The sequence below is a fragment of the Nothoprocta perdicaria genome, unplaced genomic scaffold (assembly GCF_003342845.1).
Source record: "Nothoprocta perdicaria isolate Ctin4 unplaced genomic scaffold, notPer1 scaffold_75, whole genome shotgun sequence".
NCBI classification, from domain to species: domain Eukaryota; kingdom Metazoa; phylum Chordata; class Aves; order Tinamiformes; family Tinamidae; genus Nothoprocta; species Nothoprocta perdicaria.
In genome coordinates, this window is record NW_020456032.1 from 787,615 (window position 1) to 810,159 (window position 22,545).

The 22,545-nt window shown below is 46.3% G+C and overlaps 2 protein-coding genes across 2 annotated transcripts in view; one reads left to right on the forward strand and one right to left on the reverse strand.

Moving 5' to 3' along the window:
• TBCD (tubulin folding cofactor D) overlaps window positions 1-18,542 on the forward strand; it is a 116,794-nt gene extending 98,252 nt beyond the window's left edge. The window contains exons 32-39 of the mRNA XM_026051347.1: window positions 347-485; window positions 6,102-6,223; window positions 7,216-7,293; window positions 10,060-10,149; window positions 11,062-11,149; window positions 13,285-13,394; window positions 16,349-16,433; window positions 18,155-18,542. Coding sequence (XP_025907132.1) covers window positions 347-485; window positions 6,102-6,223; window positions 7,216-7,293; window positions 10,060-10,149; window positions 11,062-11,149; window positions 13,285-13,394; window positions 16,349-16,433; window positions 18,155-18,166 — 724 coding nt within the window. The 3' untranslated portion in view covers window positions 18,167-18,542. The remainder of the gene's footprint in view (window positions 1-346; window positions 486-6,101; window positions 6,224-7,215; window positions 7,294-10,059; window positions 10,150-11,061; window positions 11,150-13,284; window positions 13,395-16,348; window positions 16,434-18,154) is intronic.
• Window positions 17,972-22,545, reverse strand: part of B3GNTL1 (UDP-GlcNAc:betaGal beta-1,3-N-acetylglucosaminyltransferase like 1) — a 97,403-nt gene continuing 92,829 nt past the window's right edge. Inside the window, exons 12-13 of the mRNA XM_026051388.1 lie at window positions 19,657-19,745; window positions 17,972-18,285 (exon numbers count right to left, since the gene is read on the reverse strand). Of these exons, the coding sequence (XP_025907173.1) occupies window positions 19,665-19,745 (81 nt within the window). The 3' untranslated portion in view covers window positions 17,972-18,285; window positions 19,657-19,664. The remainder of the gene's footprint in view (window positions 18,286-19,656; window positions 19,746-22,545) is intronic.

Sequence of the window (22,545 nt, forward strand, 5' to 3'; positions counted from 1 at the left end):
AAGTGCTCTGTGTGCTAGGCTGCTGTGGGGCTGGGTGTCAGCCTGCCCTGGGACAAGCTCTCTGTGAGCTGCTGACTTGCTGGGCGTGGGGGAGCAGAGCCTGCAGTGTTGCAGGGAGAACTTCTTGTCTCCACATAGAGATGATTGGTCTGAAACAGGTCGAGAGACTTTGCTTTACTTGACCAGCAAAGCTCAAGTTCTTATTTGAACTTTCCCCAAAAGCTTAAAGAGCAGTGATTAATGGGACTTGTAGGTAAGACAGAGACTTTCTTCACTTCGGAGGAGGGCTCTGCGGAGGCGTGAGCCAGCACACGCTCAACGTTTCTGCCCTTCTGCTTTCCTGCAGGTCAGAGTCAGAGACGCTAAACTGGAATGCCTCCTCAGAAGCTTTCCCTCGAATCACCCAGCTCCTGGCCTTGCCGGTGTACCAGTACCACGTGCTTTTGGGGCTCACCGTGTCTGTTGGTGGATTAACAGAGACAACAGTAAGAAAGCAGAGGGTCTTTCCTGCCTGGTCAGAAAACGCATAGCCCTGATAAAATTATTGACCAAAGTGCTTAGATGTCCCTCTCCCTTTCCCTTTCTCCTTTTTTCTCCCAACAGATCCAAATAGTTACCTCATACATGTTAATACAGATTAACAGTATTCTTCAAACTTTCTGGGTGTTCTTCTACTTGAGAGCTGTCGATATGATTTCTTTAAAAGGTAGCTAAGTGATATCAAAAGGTGCATTGCAAGGAGATACCATTTAGTTGTCTATCTGAATGTTTTTGAGCTCCACGATCTGCAGTTTATTCTTTTGTCCATGCACAGCGTTTTCATCCCAGTTTGTGGTAAGACTGTTGTGCTGCTCAAAAGCTTTGAGACTTTATTTTTAGTTTAACTTACCCATCTCTTACAGCCTGCCTTGTTGTTACCAGAATTTGTGATTTTGAGATGTTTGACTTCTAAGAATTTTGTTATTTGATGCAGCCAAAGATGTATTGTATATGAAAAAAATATATTGGGGTAAGGACGTAGTTTGAAATGATGCTGCAGAGAAATATCAAGACAATTGACTGTATTTTGGATTATAAGTCTTCAAATTGCTAAAGTGCTGTTAAGAGTGTTTCTAATTAGGATTTCTGCCTCTAATTAAGATTAAGAATGCTGGTGGAAATGTGGTAGGAAATGCAGCTTATTTTTTTTGAGCTATGACAAGGCGCAGAAGGAAGGGGGTAAGTCACTCACTTTGTCTCCCATTTTCAGTCTTACCGTCTGCTGTTCAGAATCTGCCCAAGTGCCGTCTTGGGTCTGGTGCCATCAGCTCTGCATTTCTAGCAAAATATCTCCGTGCTCCTTTTGGTTTCATGTCAGTGTAGACTAGGTTTCTATGCAGTCACGTATATTTAAACCAATTCTGTGACTTGTTTCCCCAATGTAATGCTATAATGATATAGCAAAGACCATTTAAAGTGTTTAAAAACATACACATGCTGCTTTGTGGCAATACATGCTGGACAGATGATGTCACTCTTGCAGACTTTTTTTCCCTTTCAACAGCAGACATGCAGCTGAAATTCAAGTTTCAGTCAAACAGCTAATGACAGGAGGCTCCTCCGGAGCCAACATTATCCTTAGAAACACAAGAGGGGAGGGAGGTTGTGGAGGGACAGACATTCTGGCTGCTAACTGAGGTCACAGGAAAAGGTTCAACATTTTCATATCTTTTTTTTTTAAGTTCTGCTTGTCCTTGATGTTCCAAAACTGTAAACAGTGCAGTTGCTCCTAGCTGCCTTGCCTTGTTACCAGCTGCCAGCACATTTAAAGAAAACCTTCTGTAATGTTTTCAAAATATGGTTTTGAAGCGTTAACTTTTTGTGACCCTGCGTTTCTCTCTAACGCTGAAAGCTTCTTCCTGTGAAAATATTCTCAAGGGATTTGGCTTTAAAAAGAAAGTGGCCTAATTCCCTTCTGAGCCAGACAGAAGTGCAAGAGAGGCTCATAATAGGGGTACTTAGGCGGGGGTTATGCAGTATGTGGCAAATTAAATTTCATGTTAAAAATGTGATGCTCAAATTAGGACTGATGTCTCTTATAATGACTTGTGTTTCAGACTATTCTAACAAAGCCCCTCGTGTGGTTTGCTGCATCTCGGGGACTGATTTAAACATTAAATGAAATGTTAAGGGCCCTTTCTATTAAACTGATATGAAAGAAGCCTATTTTTGAGAACTTGGGTAAAGGGAAAAGCTGATTGAACTGTGTATATACTGCTGTATATACAGCAGTGAGCTGTATGTTCTGTGATCCCTCCTTCCTTCCCTCTCCCTCTGAAAAATTGTGTCCCGCTGAGCAAGCAGGTAGATTGCGAAGCGAGGAGGTTCTCTGGCCCGCCGGAGCATCCGAGCGCAGGGGTTCGTGCCCTGATCGCGGCGCGGCTGCTCCGCGGTGCCGGCGGCTCCTCCTTCGCCAGCAGTAAATTCTCCAGCAGTAAAATTAGCAAAAATATTCCTTTGTTTGGCTTTGTGAGGAGGTTGCAGAAAGGGCTCTGCGGAGCGGCCCTTGGGAGGCAGCCCGGCCGCCGAACGAATCGGAGCCTGAGCGCCGCCAGTAGCCTGGAAAGGCAGAAGATGTCATTCCCGCCCGGATCTGGCATTCCGCAGCATTCCTCTGCTTCAAAGGGCACTTTCTTTGTATAAAAGAATCTTCTAATTATAAAGCTGGACGGCAGCGATGCCGATTTCTTCCGGCTGCATAATAAAAAATCCTCCCAGCAGTCAAAGATAGAAGCATAAAGCGGTTCTTTTTGCAGTTCACAAGCCCTAGAGTTTCCAGCAAACTATCTGATATAATTTCATGACTGTTCAACTGGATTCAGTTTTATTAAAACGCAAAATCTCCTGTGATTTCCAACCCCCCATAAAGAGCGAAAATTATATTTAAAATATTACAGAAATTTTAAGAAAACCTTTTTTAAAAATATCCTATTTTGAAAATTAAAACCCAATAAAACTATTCTAGAATAATATGTTGAAGAACTGTAACAACTTATAGCAGCCACTTCCATATGAGTCCAGTGAATCGTTGCATATGTCAAGTCCCGTGGCAGGTCTGTGGCATCTGTTCTGCATGCCAAACGGCTGGCTCCTCAGAACTGCCTTTCCATTTCCCACGTAGACTCCTGACTTCCTTCAGTGCTGTTTGGACAAAACAAATGTGCATTAAACAGGTGCATTAGTTGTTACAAATCAAAACGTTGGGACGTTCATAGATAATGTGAAAAATGAGAAGAACACGAAGTTCTGAAACCCCAAGTCACTGCGGCTGCTGGTGTGGGAATGAATTGCTATCTGGAGCAGGCCTGACAAGCTTGCAAGCGAACTGCAATTGGGAAGAATTTCTGGCATTCTCTTTAAGAAAAAAGAAGTGGTGTGAATTATTATATTCCTGCTTGACGTAAAATACCGCTGACTTGAAACCTGGAGTTATTGGCCTCCGAAGACTTGACCTGAAAAGGAGTGTTGCGAGCAGAACAAAGGAGACATGGTTTCACTTGTGCTAAAACTTAAAATATATGCAATTTTTTAAGGTTATTGGGAAAATAAGCTACTGCCACTTTGGTGTTGTAAATTTGTCAGGGCTTTAAGTGATCCAAAACGGGTGTTTTTTATGGAGCGTAGCATAACCTCAGTGTGCTTTTGTGCTGCCCATGTTAACACGAGTGTTGCAGATTGGCAGGTAGGTCTTTCTCTGTTGAAAAACGTCTCTCAGCACTGGGTCCTTCAGTGTTCTTGCCCTGTAGGCAAAAATGCTCGTTTTGTTTGAGCCGTTTCAGTAATTATTCGCTGGACTTGTGCTGCTGGTGGGGTCGGCACCGCGGGGACTGCCTGAATCCCGCGGCCTGGGCACCGTGGTGGAGTGGGTCAGACCTGTGGCACCAGCCCTGCCCAGAGCAGAGGCCCTGCAGCGTCTGAGCTCGGCACTACTAGCAGTTTGACAGCAGCTTTACGCTGGTTATTTCCTCATCTCCAGACTTCCAGGATTTCCCCCCGCTCACTCCCGAGAGGGATTGACCTCATGAACAGTCAGTGCAGCAGCAGAAGGCCAGGCCTGTGGCCCGGCCTCGTGGCCTCTCCCATTCAGAGCAGAGGTTTCCAGGTGGTGGGTGGGCAGTTCCCGCAGGGAGCGGAGCGGAGCAGGGCCGCCTGCTGCCCTCCTTGCTGCTGGGCAAGCTCTTGCCTTCCTTGCCTTGTGCAGCTGACGTCTTTGGTCCTGAAGATCCCAGGGGCTCTGAGGAGACCCAGCAGGAGGGGGTGTTGATCTCCAGCCCATGGCCACCATGGTCGCTGCCTTTCCTCTCTTGCTCCCCTCCTTGTTTGAATAGCGTGCACCCTTCTGGAGATATTGTTGCACTTCCTAGGAGGCTCGTTCATGTTTTCCTCCTGATTCTGGAGGTTTGCTCCTTAGGATTTTATGGGTTTATCATCGGATGGGCCCTTTGGGTGGTGTTGCCCATACAATATATTGCCTCTCACTGAAGTACCTACTATTGGTTCAAGTGTTTCAAGCCTTGGCAAACTCTGTTTTTACTGTTTATTAAGAATAAGGTCATTCTCAGGCCTCCTCTCAAGTTCTCGTCCAAAGCTGTCTGTGTTCCAGGCCATTAACCTCCTAATTTCCTTTCCCAGTCCTGCTGCAGCCCCAGGGAAAGGTAAATGTCACACGTTTGACCAAGTGTGAATTCTGCACTCTTGCGTGGATGGGGCAGGTATTGGAAATGTGCTCTGCAAGCACTCATGACCAGTCGAAGGTTAGAGCTCACATACCGTCCTCAGATGTTATTGGGAGAAGAGGGAATGTTGACCTGAAGAGGAAATACGGATTTAACTCATTTATCTTGTGTTACCTTGTTGTGTTAGAGTTTGCTGCAGTAACATCATAGGATCTATGCTGGCTATATGGAAAATGTCCTGGTTTAAAATTTGCTGAGCAACTACGTGGGTCTGTCCCCCAAAGTGACCTTGTTCTCTGGTAAAACCTTTCACTTTGGCTGCTTTCTTGGCTAAGGCCATTTTCTGAGAGTTAACAAAACCATTATCTACTTCTCCAAGTAGCAAAAGAAATGTGGAATCCCCTGTGTGTGAAAGGGCAGAGAGGATTCTTTATTTTGCAGGCATAAAGATGATTTGATTTTTCTCTTTTTATCAACACTTTTGCTCCATATTCTGTCATTATTACCAGAAATCTCCACTCTTTTAATGGTAGATGAAGTAAGACAGTACCACCCTGGTAGGAGATTTGCTCATGGTCCCATTTCATGGGGAAATTGTATTGTAAAAGATTATTGTTTTACAGTAAAGCTCTGGGTTTTTATAGTAGATGGCCGAGTGACTTTCATTCAGGTTACTTAATCACCAGGTTACTTAAACCGAATGTCACTAGTTGCTAATGAAGAAATACTGTCCTTGTTATAGAGCCTTTCCCATTAGCTTGTTACTCTGTCTTGCCTTGCCCAGCTTGCTCTGTGTGCAGGAGACGTTTGCTTGCCTGTTCCTTTCGTGCCCCTTCTTGCCTTCCTAATCATTTGGATCTGCAGGGAAAGCACTGAAGAATTAAGCAGCTTTTGGAAGATGGTAGGAGAGAACCATAAAGGGGTGTGGAAGTGTGGAGATGTGGGACTGAAAGATGCAGAATTGAACATGGACCTTCCAAAGTCTCTTCCTGAGCCTTGACATGGGGGCAACCTTCTGTTTCTAATGATCTCTGCTTGTAATAAGACAAAATATTTCCTTGTTATTCATAATGGTCTTAAATGCCTATGTTGTTTTAAAAGATAGTATGAAATAATTAAGCGTAATTAAACATTGAACGCAGTGTTTGCACCATTGAATGGTGAGGTGCTCGCACCATTCAGTGTTTGCACCGTTGAATTTTCATTTTCAACACATTTCAGTGTTTGCACCATTGAATGGTGAGGTGCTGCCTTCCCCGCCGTAACAGCGCGATTATCTAAAGCAAGGCAGGATCTTGACGGTGCTTCGGGGCGGTTTTATTTCCAAAGATGGAAAATAGCGAATCTTTATTGTGCTCTTTTCTTGCTTGTGGTCTTTTCCCGCAGCTCCGGTACTCTGCCCAGAGCCTCTTCGACTACATGAAGAGAATCCAGGGCGACGGCAGCGCCATGGGGAGCTTCTGCGAGACCCTGCTCAAGGTCTTTGAGGACAACCTGCAGAACAACCGGTAATGCCTCTGTTTGGCCTTTCTTTCTGCGACTGAGTGACTGTTTGCAGTCTGGTGTACGGGCCAGGTCAACCTGCCAAGGCAAAGGGTGCCCGAACCAGCCCCCCTGGCTTCAGTGCACTTTGCTTGGCACTTTTGAATAGTAAAGGAATGATGGTAGAGTTTATTTTACTTACTGTAGCTTAACATTGGTCACAATGTGATGAGCACCAGTATTTTATGTGATGCAATAGTCGGATTCCATATTGCCATATACTTGGCAGCCTCGTCCTGTCTGCATTTCATTTAGGTAATGCTCCTTCCTAGGTGCTCGACACCTAATTCTGATATGAGTGTTCTTCTCTAAAGGTAGCCCAGGTTGAATGGTGAGGTGTATTTCTCTAAGCCTCACTTAGCAAACAGGTGTAAAATAGAAAATATTTCTCGAGAGGCTTAAAAAACAACAACAACAAAAAACTTGTTAACAGAATTTCAATTTCGTTATATTTAGTTGTGTCTTTTGACTCAGCCTCTGGAAGAGAAAATGTGACTTTGGCTGTTCCAGCTACCACATGGTGTGTTGGTTCCTTTGGTAATTATTGCAGTGAGGTTTTGCCGCTTCTCGTGCGTTTCGTGGAATATGTTGCTCAGATACTTGAAAATAATTTTGCAGGTACTAGATACGTTCATATGCAGATATATTCATAGTTTCTACCTCTTTTAACTGCATTTTCAGGATGCTGGAAGTTCAAACCAGGCGTGCTGTTAATTAGGGGTTTGGTTTTTTGTCTGTTTTCCCCCTTTGACTGTAATGTTGTGTCCCCCTCTCATCCAACCAGGCTGATTTAGCCAACACAAAAGTTACTGAGCAGCCCTCCCCTGGGTAAACTAGAGCTCTAATTTAAATGTATGTAGGTAGATGGGAAGTTTCTTTCGTTGTGTCTAATTAAAATAGTTGTGTACATGCGTGCCAAGAGGTGTGTTTACATTGTTGAATTGTTTTCTTTCATCAGGGTGTCTGTACCTCTCCTGACGATGCTGGACCAAATGCTGGCCAATGGCTGCTTTGAAATCTTCACCACGCAGGAGAAGTAAGTTGCTGGAAGCTCCTGTTTGTTTGTTTTGCAGTACGCAACAGGCCTCTCAGCTCCGACACGGCGTGCTGCTATAGGTGTGGGTGTCTATGGAACGTGCATGTATGTGATAGAAGATTTTGTTTTAATTTTCCTGAAGTTGCGACATTTCAGTGCAACAGCCAAGATAAACCGTGGACTGAGGGCTTTGAAAATGTCTCCACAAAGTTCTTGGGCTCTGCTCTCAGCGTAGAAGTTGGTTATCGGTTCGTTGCTTCGTGACCAGTAAAGTCATTACATTCAACTCACGTGTTTCTCTTGGTAGGTTTGGGCCAGGTTCAGATCCGTTTGGCTGCTGGCTGCTACTAGCTTGCCGAGTGCTAGGGACCGTGCTTTTTGGTGGCCCTCCTTACTGTGCTGTGAGTCCTTTCCAGAGGTAGTGTTCTGTTGTAGTGCTGCAAAACAGTGTGCCTAGGAGCCATCGCTTCCAAAATCCTCCTGCTTCTGCTAATGTGAATTATCTCCAAAGAAGTTAATTAAGATTCTAATAAGAATAGCAAAGGCACGTCCCAGCTTTTCCGAGCTCCGTACTCTGGAAAGTATTTAGTTCAGGAATGGATAAGAATGAATAAAGTATTCCAGGATGAAATAGTGTTTTTCTTGCTGATGTTTCAGAAGAGAATGTTTTTAATTTCAGGAAGATGAGAACGTGTTCCACAAAGCTTTGCAAGCAGCATCTGGGCACGTGTGTAGACACTTGCAGATCAGTACAGCAGGTATTCCCCAGCAGAGAGAGCGGGTTTGTTAGTTCTAGAACTAACAGCAGAAGAACATGAAGAAATTTTATCAGTCTAAAAGTTTTAATTGATTCTAGTCTTGTTGTCAAGTGTGTATTTAGATAACATGCCTTAGATCAACCTTGTTGGCCATGGGAATGTAAAATGAGGAGCTTCTCTGGAAGCTGCACGTGAAGCAGCAGCGTTCGTGGGGTGTGGGGCTCCCACCTCTTCCCTCCCCCTCGTCTCTTTGCTGCGTTTTGGGCACCGTGGAGCCTTAGCAAGGGAACTTGGCAGCAGGACCAGCACAGATTGCGCCTGCACTCAGTGCTTGTTAGTTGACTGATAGTTGACTGCTACATTACATTTAATGTATATAATGTATATATTTAGTAGTTATTTGCAAATGAATTTTTGAAGTTTAAAATGGGCATTGTGGACCCTCTTGGACTTCGTTTTCTAAGGAGATATTAGCTCTCCAGAGCAGGTGATACCCTAGAGTGATGAATCTGAGCAGGGTGAGCAGCCGGGCACGGGGTAGGAGCCCGAGGTGGCTGTTGGTGCCCGCTGCCACAGGGTGTCACTCCTGCCCTGTGGAGGTGCCTCCTGTGGTGCCTTTTGCTGTGTGCCCTAGGCCACGTCGGGCCCAGCTCCGTGCCCAGCTCATGCCCCCGGTGCGGGCGAGAGGCGGCTGCGGCGCCGCAGGGAGGGCTGGTGCCCAGGGCCCTGGTTCCCTTCCCCGCCACGGCCTCCTCCCGTGGGGCTTTGAGACGCCCGGCGCGGGCACCCAGCGACCATGGAGCTGCCACCCGGTGCTCAGCCCGCCTGGAATCTGTAGGCTGCGAGGAAAGCTCTGTGTGCCCCTTTCCAGCTGTCCTTTCCCAGCCATGCTAGCCCTCCACACCGGAGCTTCCCGCTCCCCTCGGCCTCCGGGGGGCTCTCCGAGGGAAGGGGCTCAGTGAGGTGCTCCAGGTGGAGGATGCCCTTCCCGGTGCACGTCCGGCCCGGACACAGGCGGTGGCGGCGCGCGGGCCCCGTGCCGCGCTGGGCATCTTCCTACGGCGCCACCAGAGCAACTGTGGAAACGAAACGTCTCCTCATCGTTATGAATCCTCGTCTTGTTTTAAATGCCTTATTTTCAAACAGATGACACTGCATTGTCATGTACATATGTTTTCATATTTTGAAACATGACACATTGTTTTCATATTTTTTTATTTATTTTGTATTTGAATACTTTATAGCTTTGAAGCACAGTGGCAGAAAATAAATCCTAGGGTTTTTGTGTGCTGCTTTACCTACCCAGTACAGAGAGATTTCCCAAATGTGCAGTCCAGAAGTTAATTGGGCTTGCTGAGCAAATACGAAATAGTTTCGTTTGCATCTATGACACTTCAAATGGCTGGCTTGGTGCGTGTTGAGTGAAAGATTAAATAATTAGTCCTGAAATAAAAATAATACTTCCTCTTTAGTTCTCCTTAATAGCTCCTTGGGCGATATTAAATACTTGTGTTTGCACAAGTGTCTGGGAAAGAGCTGTGAGAATCCGTTTCCCAGACGGAGATGGGGCAGGAACTCCTGAACACAGGCAGCGATGGCTTCAGGGCTCAGCCCTCTCCGGAGCTGCGCCCCGTGTTTGGTCACGTTGCCTGCGACCGCGGCGAGCATCGGCGCTGTGGAGCAGCACATCCCCAAGAGCAGCGGTCATTTATTGAAAGCGTGGTGGAACTTAAACAATTTGCAGATCACTGTGGGTGCATTGAGCGTGGCGCTCTGCTCGGCACGCGGGTGCCACCGCCACTGGTGACAGTGACCTGGCCGCTCCGTACGCGGCCACCACCGGCCTGTGTCCTCCAGGCAGGGCGCGCTCGGGTAGGGGCAGGACAGATGCTGCTCCGGGCTGCGGTGTTTCTGGCTTCACTGTTCATCCGGCAGCTTGTTCAGTCGTGGACTGAAAAGGAAAGGGTGCTGACACCCGTTTCTCATCTCTTTTCTCTCTCTTTTTCAGCCACCCATTTCCACTGAAGTTATTTGCTCTGTGTAAAGAAGAGATCAAAAAATCCAAAGACATACGGAAACTTCGCTCCAGCATCGGAGTGTGAGTTGAGAAATAATGTGATTTTGTGTCTGCTTGTAAGGAGCGAAGCGAACTTCATGCCAGTAGAGCCCAAACAAAACAGCAAGGGCCTTTGCACACAACAAAACAAGTGGAAAATACATAAAAATACATGTAACATAGGGTTGTGTGAGTTTTAGGCCCTTCTTCCGGGTGGTGGGAGTGAAATTATGTGAAGATTTCTTAAACTTCTTAAATTATGTGAAGACATCTTAAAGTTTGCAACTTCTACCACGTTGTTGCCATTTGCAGCCATGTACTGGGTGTGTTGCCTCCACAGAGCTTGACTCTAGTGATGTCCCCAAGGGATATATGACATGATCAACTCTTCTATATGTAGCAGAAAGAGCTAAAAGTGCTGGCAAAATTACAGTGTGGCTCTAGGGAAAAATCCTCAGTGCAGAAAGCAAAGCAGTCAAACGAGAAGCGTGGAGAAATGCAATGCTGGCTGAGGAGGAGAGACAAATTATTTGTGTATACCTACTAGAAGCATGGGTATGTGACTTAAATTGCATTTCTTGATTGGCAATAGATTGAGTCTGAGAAAGCCTAAAAGCAGAAGTACCCCGCACTTCTGATCTGCCCTTCCCCGAGTAAAGGCTGCGCCGTGCCCTGAGTGGCAGCTTGCTCCACGGACCCTGTCCAGCTCGGAGCCTCTGCTGCTGCCCGGCTCGAGGCTGAAACCCGTGTTTGTGTTGGGCGTAGGCGGGGGCATCTGGGTGCACTTGAGCCACCCTTAAGGGTTCCCCGCGCTCGCGGCAGTGTTTGCTTTCCCACAGCACCTCCCGGGCCTGCGGCGCCCCGTGCTGGGTGTCCTCAGCGGGAGCTTCAAGGTGCACGTGAGCAACGCTCACCACAAGTCACCCAGACCTCTGTCTCCTTGTTTCTTCCTAGGTTTTGTGGCCTGGTGCAGTTCCAAGGAGACATGAGAGAAAAAGTTTTATTTCAATTGTTTCTCCTCCTTTGCCATCCCTTTCCTTTAGTAAGTATTGAAGATACATATATAAATATATATATATATATAAAATAAATAATACATATATATATGATGTATTGCCTGCCAGACATATTGGATTACCAAAGTGCAATATATAAAATACTCTTTTAAAAAATCTATTAAAACAGCATTCTTTTTTGCCAGAAATTATTGTATACAAATTATTTAATCTCAATCTCTACTTGCCAGGCTGCTACCTGAAACAGGTTCCTGCATCCTGACAGAATGCCCTGCTCTTCTATCTACTGTTTTTATGCCTTCTATCTGTGCAATTTTTAATTAGAAATTATTTAGGTAATTAATTTGCTGTTGTTATACAACACGAGGAGGATCTTTGCACCACTTAGGGCTTGAAGGCTTTTATCATAACAGAAGTTACTGCCTGACAGCAGCAACACACCAGTAGTTCTGGTTCAGGAGAAATGTATTTAGATGTCTGTCTGGCCAGTAGATATCTGCAGCTTTTGAGCGCAGGTTAAAATCCTGTGCTACACAGCGAGGTTTAACAATTTACAACACAACAATTTGGGCTCCAAATACTTTCATGTTGTGTTTCCTTGCTGCACTAAGGACATCTTGCAGGAGGTGCAAAAGGCAGCAGTTTTAAATCTGCAGAGTTCTGTTCCAATTTTATGATAAATAGATACTCTTTTTTACAGCTGAGTCAAATGAAAATATCATTGGATCTCCAGAAATCGGCCTCTTCTTCCTTTATCTTATTTCTTGAAAAACTGAAATTAAAACTCGCTTGTGTTGTAATTTTGCTGTCTTCCCCCAGTGTCTTTCTCTGTGTTATACTTAAGAAACGAGCCGAGGCTGCTGCCTCGGTACCTACAGCAGCATCACTGCTAAGCAGGGCTCTGGGGAAACACTTGCAAATTCACCACTTTGGACAGCTTCTGCTCCGGAAAACTAATTTTGCTGACATCATGGTCTGCCTTCCGCCTTAGCTGAAAGTTTTGCTGATGCTTCTGCTCAGCCACGTGGGCGTAAGTAGCCCTAGAGCAACCGAAGTCAGAGCCAGACACTGCCCCAGTGAGTCGCTGCAAAACGCTGGATGCTCCTCTTGGGCTGTTCTCAAACATTTTAATAAATCTTTCATTGTGAGGGACAGATCTGAAAAGCACAAGCTTTGGAAAACGTGCTTTTCTCACCCTCATCCCCTTCTTAGTCTGGAGCCAAGTACCGGTGTGAATAGGAGTGCCCATTCATGCAGGTGACACACATTCAGCTATCTGATTCCATTTTTTTATTATTATTATTTATAAGCCATGGTAAGTTAAATTAATCCATACACGATTTTTAAGATTGTCTGCAAGGGCAGGTCAGCAGCTCTCCCTGTAGGCAGAGTGGGCTGGAGAAGCCAATGGCTAATGCTGCAGTGCTGCTCAACACTCAGGTAACAACAGCTCAGTTACGTGCTTTGATGTTTCTGCCTCCTACAAACTTTGCTCTAAGGACAGGAAAGTAGTTGCAAGGTAACATTAATTGATGACTGCAATCTAACGAGGAGAAAAATGCTTTGACAAATGTTAGTTCACATTCAAAGATGGTTTAAATTGGCAAGCAGGTAACTCAGCAGGGTTTCATGTAGTCTCCTGGAACATCCTGAGCAAAACCAAATATCACTATTTGACTGTTCTTCACTGGTGCTCCGAATGCGTTGGTGCTCTCGCTGAAATTGTGACTCAGCCTGAGAGGAAGCTAGAAGAGAGTGGGATTATTTCAGTGTAAATAAACTGATACAAGTGCTGAAGGAAATGTGCAGTAGTTGTAGCCAAAAGCTGGTTCCCACTCAAATGGAAAGATCCAAGTGCTGTGAGGCCCATCCAAAGTATTCTGGTAGAACCCAGGATTTTCGGCCACAGCCATCCTGAGTTGTGTCTAAAGTAGCAATAAACACACAGTTCTGTGGCCCTCTTCCGCTGAAACGCTGCGGAAGTTTAGTGCAAACAGCTCTTGTAGGAGCAGGATGGTGCTGAGGTGCTGGGACGCCCTGGGAGCAGCCGCAGGTCTGCAGGGCGGCCGGGCTCCCCGTCAGGACGAGCGTCCGGACGCGGCCTCTTCCGTCCAGCGCTCCGGCTGCTTCGGGAAAACTCCCTCTGCCCCTGTCTTTGCAGATCAGGAAAACAACGGCCAGTCAGGTGTATGAAATGCTGATAACCTACAGCGATGTCGTCGATCCTGCCCTTGTGGATGAGGTCCTGACCATACTCAGCGATACCAACTGGTGAGTGCACTTGTCCAAGAGTAATAGGAGTTCAAATAACTTTTGTACCACTGAAGTTCAGAAAAAGGTCCATACCTTGGAGAAAGGGTGGCAGGGACGTTGTATGATGCCTTAGTCTTATTTAGTTATTTATCGCTTCTAGGCCAAAAGGGCATTCCTGAAAAGAACCCTTCTGTTCACAAGATCTGTGTGTTTTACTGTCCCACCAAAGTGGTGTGAGTTTACAAAAACACCGCTGGATAAAGTGAATACCCCTATTTTTCTAACAACATAAAAAGGGAGGAGATCTTGGAAATTCTCCATGAAACACAGAGGGACTGGGCTGTGCAAACAGACACACTTCAACTGCACAGACAGTTTCTTGGCATTTATGAGCCCTGGCAAGGTTTTGGAAGAAGGCAGGATCTCTGCAAGTTGGAAAACAACAGAATTAGCACAGCAGCTCAGATTTCCTATGAAAAGTAATGGCTCAAAAATGCCACAATCTTTGCATCCAGACAAACGAGTTCGAATCATTCAGACACTTCCTGAGCCCATGGCTGTATCAATTAAAAAAAGCTTTTATCTTTCTAGTTTTTTGCTTACTGTTATCTCTACTTCTAGCGTCTTCTGAGGGAGGAGGAGGGTCCCGCTGTTCCCCAGTATCCCTGTGTTGATGCAGTTGGATGCTTTGGACGTGTTTCAGCTGCTGTCACTGTTTTTCACCTCGCACAGCCGCGCGCGGGTGCTGCTCGGGGCGGCGGGGCGGCGGGGCTCGCGCCGGCCGCGTCCTCCCAGTCCCTGGCAGTCGCAACGGGAATTATTTTGTATATTTACTAGCTTAGAGCAGATTTTTTACATCAAAGAAAGTAATTGAACGGAACCATAAAGTGACTAGAGAAAGGACAACAGCTTACCACATCTTGGCAGGGGATTTTGTTGTTTTCCAAGGATTTTAGCATTGTGCTCTATAATTACCTGGAAATGTTTATAAAAGTCTGCATGCCAGAGATATTTGAAGCAATAAGAGGTTTAAGATACTAATTAGTTTATGAGTTTGGCTGCTGTTTTAAGCTTTCTTCCTCATTACAGAAGGATGTACTGGGTCACGGTTCCGCTGGCCCAACAGGCTGATGCAGCCAGATTTCGTGCTTCAGGAGGAGTTCAAGGATAGCCAGATACTAAAAACACATTAGTGCTATTTAATCCGTATCTCAAATGGCTTTTTGTTATTCCTTGAAATTTCAGACAACATGTGTACCTGCATGATGGTGCTTTATGTATTTTTGGACTGTCCGCTCACATTATTCAAGTCTTACCTAATTTCTAGCTTATTTCTGGGCATAAATTCAAATCCTTTTCTTTCCCCGAAAGTCCAGTTACTTTGTCATGGCGCAGGGTGGCTATTCCTGTTTGTCTTTAAACTTTTAGGACAAAAATTACACTCACCTCAGATTTGAAGAATGGCTTTTTAAGAACCCTTCTGCTCAACGACAGCCTAATGTTTAAGATGATTACCTTTAGTGCTCCTCAGTATTAAGTGTGAGCTCACAACAGGCTTGCAGAGGAGTTGCTCTGCTCCCTGAAAAGGGATTTTTTTGGTGAATTCTACCCACAGCAATCAGGAATAAACTGCAGCAATAACCAAAAGACCCGAGCAGCATCAGCTGAGCACCGTCACCAGTAACAGGCGCTGGCAATACACCAGATTGAAAGCGGCCCGCAGGAATTGCTGCAGCAAAACACAGTTCTCCTCCTAAAGCCCTTCCCAAAGCACGGAAATGGTCGTTTTGAGGCTGCAAACGGCTGCCCATTTCGTTCCCTCTGCTCTGAGCTGCCAGTTGCAGAACGCCTGTTGCTCCGAGATTAAAGCTGAGGGCCAGTTTAAAGCTGAGGGCCAGTTTACTTAAGGCCTAATTGTTTTATCTGGGGAGACTTCAGCCGTTTACAGAAGAAGATTTTTTGAAGTCATTGCTGAGTGTCAGAGCGAGCTGCTTATAAATCCCCGCGTGCTCGGTGCTACAGCCATCTTAGTAAACGCGGAATTAAAATAAGCATGAACTTCAGGAAGCCAAAGGAGATTTAAATATTTGGGGCAGCTGGCAATTACCGGCATACACATTTTTGAAACTTTTCTCCCGTTGGGAACTGCAAGGGGAACTGCAAATCATCTGATTGTGTAATTTAGAGTTTAAACAAATTACACTAAAAATAATAAATTTTGTTTAACTAATGGAAAGTTTCCAGTATTAAACCTGATGATTTGTCCCACGTGTTTTTTTAAAAACAGAGTTATTTGTAATTAGCCCCCGGTCTGTGCGTTTTTGCCGTAGTTCTGGGGTCGGTTTATGTGCAAGGAGCCGTTCGGAGCTGTGCCTTAGAGCCAGGCTGCTGACGGGCAGGGCGGGCGGGCGGCCGGGGATGTCTGCAGCCTGGGAGGGGGCTCTGGGGAGGCAGCTTGGCCCTTTCGGGGTTTGGCAGCGCTGAGGAAGTTATCTCATGAACATTGTGCTATTTCGGGAGCTTTTAAAACGTCTGGGTTTTTTTTATTTATTTCAGCATAAAGCTTCTCAAGATAGCAGAATGTTTTCCAGATCTGCCGACATTTAAACTCTTTGTGTGATATTTTCTAGTGCAAAAAAAAAGGAACTGTCAGATGAGAGAGTACATTAGTAAATTTATAGTCAAAGGGTAGGCATGAAAACGCGTTAAGTTTTAGAATATAAGATCTAAAAATACAGTCTTCTAAGTTTTACTAGTCACTGTCACTTGCAGGAGACCAGTTGTGTATTTATTTATGGTTTATCTGGCTCAATGCATGGCAGAAAATTTGTATTTTTCTTAGAATTTGACACATCAGAAAACTTCTCTAGTTTGAAACGTGCATGAAAGACCAGACGTGTACTTTTGTATGCATGCGGCCACCGTCGGGTCTTTGGTTCTGAATTAACTGAACAATTAATGTGCTCGTGCAGGGAAGCTGAATTACCAGCAGTGAGAGCGAAACGCAACTGTCTCTGTGACCTTCTGAAACTGCCCAGGCCGCAGCTGGTAGCCAAGGTAAGCGTGGGATTGTGCTCCTGACATGTATGTGTCTATATAAAGATAGATGTATTTAAAGAAACATTGTAAGGATCAATTGTTCACCACACACACTGTGTGCTGCTGTACACCGCATGCTGCTCTTCACTGGCTCGTGTGTAAATAAATGTGTACCCAGAGAAATGTCCTCAGAGCTAACTGCACGATATATGGAGCTGCTGAAGACTCTGCTCTTAAACCCTTCCAGCCTCATTTCCTGAGCACATTCCAGACTTGCGGTGTGACATCTTACTCAGAGAAAATGCAAGAAAGAAATAACAGAGCCCAGATGTTTCAGTGAGCCCTGGTCTGTCTGTCTGGGGACGCTCCCCGATGGTGCCAGCGCGCGAGGAGGGAGGCAGTGCACTCACAGACTGCTCCTTTCTCCCTTTGTTACAGGGGTTGGGACTGCCCAGGAGCCAAGTATTTATTTTTTAGGACTGCATCATTTGGTGCTCTGATAAGAATTCCTCAGAGAGGTCCCTGTCTCCTGTGCTCAAAGAGGGGAGGGCTCAGGGAGCAGGATAAACAACATGGAGGGAAAATAATTAAATAGGTTTTGCCACATTTATCCCTTAAGCACTTAGTAATACTTGTGAACTGGCTCTGTTTGGGATTACATTACATGAGTCTTCAAGGTTGGTCACTTCTTCCTGTTTAATATTAATATTCTGATAATCCTTTCAAGGAAAGATGTTTCCTAATGTAATCCTATGTTTTCCCTTATAGCTCTAAAAATAATACAGACCAATATTAAAGCAATATATGAATAATCTTCAAAGACAACCTGTTCTTCAGTCTCTTCACCTGTCTTCCCAGTTTTTACAGGGCCCTTTCCACAGTTTTCTGGTTTTAGTTTAAATTAAAAACCCCTGTGCCTGACAATTTTAGAAAATAAGAGCCTCACTCATCCAAAGCATTCTTTTTTAGAGCAAAAACTGTCCTAAGTATTCCTTTTCAAATTAATAAAATCTAGTTCTTCTAGTCAACTAATAGAAATGTTATCTTGAAAATGAAGATGTTACGTGATTAACTCACTGATAGCCAAAACATATTCCAATACCTTAATCTTGACATGGAGACAGAGAAAAGGCTGACAAGTGAAAATATTCAAAGCTAATTGTAATATATGCTAATACACATCGACGCTGTGCCCCTGCTCTGGGCGTCCCTGCTGGAGCAGGGGGTTGGACTGGATGATCCCTAGGGATCCCTTCCAACCTCGGCCGTTCTGTGACTCCATGATATGAATAACACACACCCTACTAGACAAACATGCAAGCGTTTTGAATGGAAATGGCACTAATAAGGAGAAACCTGGGAACCTGCTGAAGTTGGTGCTCCCCTTGCCGCAAACAGCACTGGGCTGTTGAGGGCCGCGGGCCGGGCTGACCCCGAGCCCGGGGCTGCCGCAGCGCCCGGCTCGCTCTGCCCCGGGAGCAGCAAGCGGAGCGACACGAAGAGGCACCTAAAGCGCCTTCCAGATGAAATCAGCACTTACCAAATACCATCAAAACTTGCACAAACAGAATTTATTCAAGGGTAGTTTTTTTTAAAAAAAAAAGTTGAGGCCTGTGAAAATGACTCCATCTTCTTACATTTTCATCTCCATTTGGTTCATTTTACCACGACTGAGATAATGATGAAATAGGGACATTCACTGCTCCCTGTGACCGCTTCTTTTCTCCTTCCCCTTGTAGAGCTCGGCGTAACGAAGCTGCTGCCCTGGCTGTTGCTTTGCAGCCCCAAGCTCTGGGTTCAGGGGCTGTCTGGACGTGCACGAGTTTGAGCTGTGGCACCATGACGAGGTGGCTCATCAGCAAGACGTTCCCTGTCCAGCAAAATAAGAGGCAGACAATATGTTTTAAAGTGTTGCGCAGCTGTGCCATATGAAGACAACGAAGATTTGTGGTATTTCTGTTCTTAAATTCATTGTTGGCAGCCACAAGATGGCAGTTTGTCTTCATACTGCTGGCCCAGCTGCCCTGCAGTTTTGATGGCAGTGATCTTGGCCTCTCCAGCTCTGAATGAACCTGTGCTTGCCCAAATGTAGCACTGTTGCTGAGCACACGTGGCGTTATTAAACCTGACTTGCTTCACCATCCTCGTAAAAGAAACATTTTTGGGGGGTAAGACTGGCAGTGCTTAGTGAGGATGACACCTTGCTGAAGGTAAAGTATCCCTGTGACGAGGTCTGTCACTCGTCAAGTGATCACAGACAAACCAAAATACCCAGCCTTCACTTTACCTCTTTTAATAGCTCTTTAATGTAACCCCTCTAAGCAAATATCTGTGTGTCCAACTAGCTTTAGAGACTTGAGCTTCTTTTTTTCCCCTTGAAGAATTACAAGGGTGATGAATCAGCTCCCCAAGCAACTGCTGAGTTGAGCTCATTACTTACTGACTACACAAGAAAATGGCTTGGGGAGTAGGACTCATAACACTTACCTTTAATAAGACGAATGGGACTGCGGGGCAAATGCACAGGTGAGATGATACTGTAATTATGCCTGGTTATTTGATGGTTCTAATTAAACCCTGCTGTCCCAGCCCTTCATCTAGAACAGCAGTTGGATATACCTGTTATATACATGCACAGTTGAAAGAAAGAAAAATAGCAGGAGGAGGAACTAAAAATGAGCCAGTTCCTGGGCTGCTGAGTGCTGAAGCCTGCAGCACTCTGGTGATGTAGGTGGTTCCTTGCCACAACCATAGCATGTCTTGCTGTGAGGTTCTTGCTGCTTTTCAAGAGACCAGCTATACATGACAGCTTATTCAACCTCTTTTTAAAGTCTACTTGCAACCTGGCCTGGGAGATGAAATTCTGTGTAGAGCAGAGTAAAATTGTGTGCATAAAGGTGAAAAATAGCATTTAAGTTGCATCTCTTCACAGGCCCAGCTCTGGGCCTTGCCTGATGTTTTTAATGCTTCCTGGGGGTAACAGGCCCCTTGGAATCTAAAGGCTTAGGTTTGGTAGCTACTTAAGTCAGAAATACAACTCGGCAATCAAACTGAGTTCAATAGAAGAGCTGTGTACAATAGCAGTGAAAGCAAATGCCATGTAACTGAGTCCTCCCTTAAGGAGTTCATCAGAACAAAGACTAAATTAGTGAAACACAAAATGCTAAGAGATTTCCAGGCCTCTGAGTGCTTGGGTCATCCTGCACACACAGATGCACGTGGCGTTGCGCTCGCCGCCTACCTCAGCGGTCAGCTGAAGTGATAATAATCCACCCCTTCCTTCAAGCTCAGCGCCGCCAAGTTTGCTTCGAATGCTCCTCCTGTCAAATCCTGTGGGGGAAGAAAGAGCATGGATCAAACAGACAAGCTCATGTCAGGTCACTGATAGACCTGTCACTCATTTGCTTCTTCAGACCACGAAACAAGTCCTATTTGCAGAGCTAAACATAAATGGGAGAGGGCTCAGAGATGTCTTCATGCAAAAATTGTGTTCAAATTAAAATGTTTGGTGAGTTCGTTGACACGGGCAGCAGGAGAAGCCCAGGTTTGGGCCAGGAGGCATCTCCTAGGCAAACTCTGCTGCTTCCGAATGTGCTCATAGTACTTGGGAGCCAACACAAGGCTGCCTCGATACGGCTCCAGGGTGGGGTTGAGTGCATGAAAAATCCCCAGGCCTGTGGTCTGCATGTCCGGAGCTCCGAGGGCTTCGTCGCTCTTCTGAAGCGGCATCAGAAACAGCAGTTCCAGGTACCAAACCAACCAACCTGTTGTCTCCAAAGCTCCTCTTTTGCCCTGCTTGAATTTATAAGTACTTATAGTGCAAGTCTCTTGGCCAAACCAAGGTGTGGGGCCTCCAGGGCACTGACCAATTCCACTTGCTCTGTGCTACACTCACCTACCCGTTACCTTCTTCCATTTTCACTGGCAATGCCAAAAAAAACCCACATGAAAATCTTAAGATCCTCAACAAAACCATTACTCCAGGGCTGCCGGTTAGTATCTGAGCTCTGATATCTACTGATCCTAAAAATGACACAATAATAATCAATGAAGAGTTTGGAAAAGTGCAGAAAGGTCCCTTGGCCATGAAATGTCTAAGGCGGCTTCTCTGACGGGTGGTCACCGGCCCGTTGGGTGACGCGAAGGTGCCGCCGAGCCCAGACCGCCCCTCCACTAACGGTGCCACCCATCCTGCGTTGCCCGAGTCAGGGCGAGGGCGACAGAACTGCTCTAATGCACCTGCTCTAAGGAAGGGTTACGAAACACAAACTAAAAGGAGCCCAGCTGCTGCATGAAGTCGGCTCATTAAACCCAAGTCTTTCAGTCCCAGAACACGAGAGGTGACATAACCCGGCAGTGTTTTACTGTAAGTGGTCTAACAGTAAATTCACTTGATATAATCAAACTAGTTTAATTACTGGGACGGAAAGTAGAAAATCCCTTTCATTTCAAGCAGTTGGACTCGGGGCCCAGGCAGCCATTTCCCGGCATTTCGCCCTCGCCGCAGCCCGCCGGGCGCCAGGGCGCCCGCACGATGCTGGGCGCGAGGGCGCCCGCACGACGCAGCCCGTGGCTGAGGGGCCCGCGGGCTGCCAGGCGGCTTCCAGGAGCTCCACCAGGGAATTCAGTCTCTGGGTGAACATGGACACACACGCAGCGGCACTTCCTCAGCTGCAGGCCCGCTACAGCCCTGTAAAAAACTTCTTGCAAGTTAAACAAAAAATATGATAATGTATTTTTTTTCTAAAAATTATTCATTGACAAAGGAATACCGAATTCGGTACTGAATACCGAAGCCGGCAAGAAAGCTCCAGAACACTTTTTTCAGAAGGATGCAGGATGCTCCTGAGGGTTGGGGTGGGTTAATGAAGCTGAAATCGGCTGTCCACATCTTTTAGGTACTTGCTAATGATTTAATGAAGAGGCTCTGCAGCTCATTCAGCCCTACGACAGTTCCATGCAAGGTGCAACCAGAGCCAGTGGCAGAGCGCAGCGAGCTCCCCGCTGTTGCCCTTGGGGACACCCCAAGTGCTGCCCTTTCGCTTGGGGTTTCCTTTCTCTTCCCTTGTGACTGCATGAGCTGCAGAGCTGGGTGCATGACCCATCCTGGGGCAGCTGACAACTGCCCCATGCGCAGCGGGCACCAGGGTATTCTGTCGTAATAGCTGTGTACTTATCCCCTTACTCCACCTTTTGCTGTGCTCCTACTTGCAAAAAGCATGTTGGAAAGGAAAAGGTAGGAAAGGCAATTGCTAAAAAAGGCAGTTGCTAAAAGCTGGGGGGGCGGTTGGATATTTAGCTCATTTTTCAGCGGAGGTCTGCACAGGAGACAACAGACCCCAACGTCTGGCGCCCCAGCAGAGCCAGCCGGGCCTGTGCCAGGATCAGCAGAGGGGAAGGACTCAACTCTGCTCCTTGCAGCCCCGTCAGAAACCCTTTGCTCTAGTGGCCAGGCCTCCAGTTTGAGGGCAGGGAGGTACCCCAGCATTTCAGACCAGACACCCACAAGCTTGTTTGGTTTCACTTTCTACGTCTAGTGAGAAACGTGGCCATTTCAGTCCAGTCACAATCTCGTGAGCAGCAAAAAGTGGGTTTGCTGGATCCCGAGCAGCTCCCCCCAGGACCCAACAGTAACGAAACGCAGCAAAGGTGACAGCGGCCGAGGAGGCTGCTGAGAAACCTCTCCCTGCAGCTGAGCTGCAAAACCCAGGGATGGGGGCACAAAGTTCTGCAGAGGGGTCCGTAAGACAACCAACTCGCTCCCTGAGACCATCTGATCCCGTTTCTCCCTTCCTACTCTTTGGTACAGATAAAATGTCCATGTTTCTATCATTTTCTATCATTTCCTTTTTTTTTTTTTTTTCTCCTGTGATTAACAAGATCTGTCTATGGCTGCTACAGATCTGGCCCCACACAAATGGCTATTGGCCTCCTCCTAAAAATCAAGCTGCTTCACAAAGTTTTAGAAGCAACTCCACAAAGTGTGCAGCGATCCCAAGCAGTTCACATTACACAGCACAAACTGTCCTGATCGTCTCAGCCAGGGCACCGCATGGCTCAGCCGGTGGGATCCGCTCCGTGCCGAGCAGCGGGAGAACCTGAAGCCACAAGCGAAGCCCTGGGCTGGGCT